The sequence below is a fragment of the Eurypyga helias genome, unplaced genomic scaffold (genome assembly GCF_000690775.1).
Source record: "Eurypyga helias isolate BGI_N326 unplaced genomic scaffold, ASM69077v1 scaffold21814, whole genome shotgun sequence".
NCBI lineage: Eukaryota > Metazoa > Chordata > Aves > Eurypygiformes > Eurypygidae > Eurypyga > Eurypyga helias.
Window position 1 is genome coordinate 1,675 of NW_010247142.1, and position 1,206 is coordinate 2,880.

General features: G+C 64.3%; 1 protein-coding gene across 1 annotated transcript in view; it reads right to left on the minus strand.

Annotated features, from left to right (window-relative positions):
• Nucleotides 1-254: 254 nt before the first annotated feature.
• EXOC3L1 (exocyst complex component 3-like 1) overlaps nt 255-1,206 on the minus strand; it is a gene marked incomplete at its 5' end in the record, with an annotated part of 7,602 nt that continues 6,650 nt past the window's right edge. The window contains 2 exon segments of the mRNA XM_010150652.1: nt 255-441; nt 933-1,057. Of these exon segments, the coding sequence (XP_010148954.1) occupies nt 255-441; nt 933-1,057 (312 nt within the window).

Below are 1,206 nucleotides of genomic sequence, written 5' to 3' on the forward strand. Positions count from 1 at the left end.
CAGACGGGATCCTTGGGGAAACCCAAATAGCCGTGGGTGCGTTTTCTCCTGACCCAGGAGCTGGAGCCTGCAGGGGACAGTCGTCCCAGCGAGGCAAGACCGGAGGAGGACGGCACGTATCCAGCCTGTCCCCAGCGCAAAGTGCTGCGCGTAGGGGATGCCACGTGCCACCTCCGTTCTCCCCCCACGCCCAGATGTCCTGTGCGGTGCGTAGGTCCGTGGGGGGAGTGGGGAGCAGGCTGTGGGGTGCCGCGTCAGGCGCACTTGCCCTTGCGCAGGCAGAAGGGCAGCTCCGGCGCGGGGACCAGGATGGTGCTGAAGATGGGCCGGTAGCTCTCGGGGAGGGTCTGGGGGTGCTGCGCCATCATTTCCAGCACCACGTGCCGCACCTCCTTGGAGACGTCGCCCCGCAGATCCAGCAAGGTGGAGATGTGCTCGTCGCTGGGCAGAGAGCAAAGGGTGAGCCCGGGCGCTGATGGGCCATGGCACCGGCCCTGGCATCGCGTCCCACAACCCCCCGTGACCCAGAGAAGCTGAGCTGAGGCTCGGGTGGAGGTGGCTCTTTGCAGCAGCCACATGTGAAAATTCGCTTGAAAATAAACCCTCAAAACTGAAAATAACCCCTCAAAACTTGTGATTTTGGTTCTGGCGTTTCACGGGGTGTGGCCAATTCTGACGTTTGTGATTTCTCCCGCTTTGTTTGCCCACCGGGTACAGATGGGTGAGTGCCACGGCAGAGCTGCTTTTGTCTTTACATCTTTGCCCTCTGGGACTTTGCAAGAACCCCTCAAATCTGGAGCATGGGATGGGAAACCTCAGGCAGGAGGGGGAAGAAGCCCAGGTCTCTGCCTGCTCTGCAGCGTAACCTTGCGGGGCCCAGCCCAAGCAGGACACGTGCCCACCGCGTCTCGCGGGAGAGCAGAGCTCCCTACCTGGCGTCGGGGTACTTGGTGATGAAGCCCAGCACCTCCAGGCTGAGCAGCGCCGGGTCTTTGAGGCAGATCAGCTCCCGAAGGGCAAAGATGGCCTCCAGGCTCTGCTGGCTCCGGTCCAGACCCTGGGAGGGAGAGCACCCAGGGCGAGACCCGGGGGAGGCCGCCGCGGTGGCTGGTGAGATGCTGCCCGGTCCTCGGTGCCCACGCGGGGACCCGGCTGGTGTCTCCCCACCCGGCGTGTCCCCCTGATCGGTCCCGGCTCGCCCCAGGG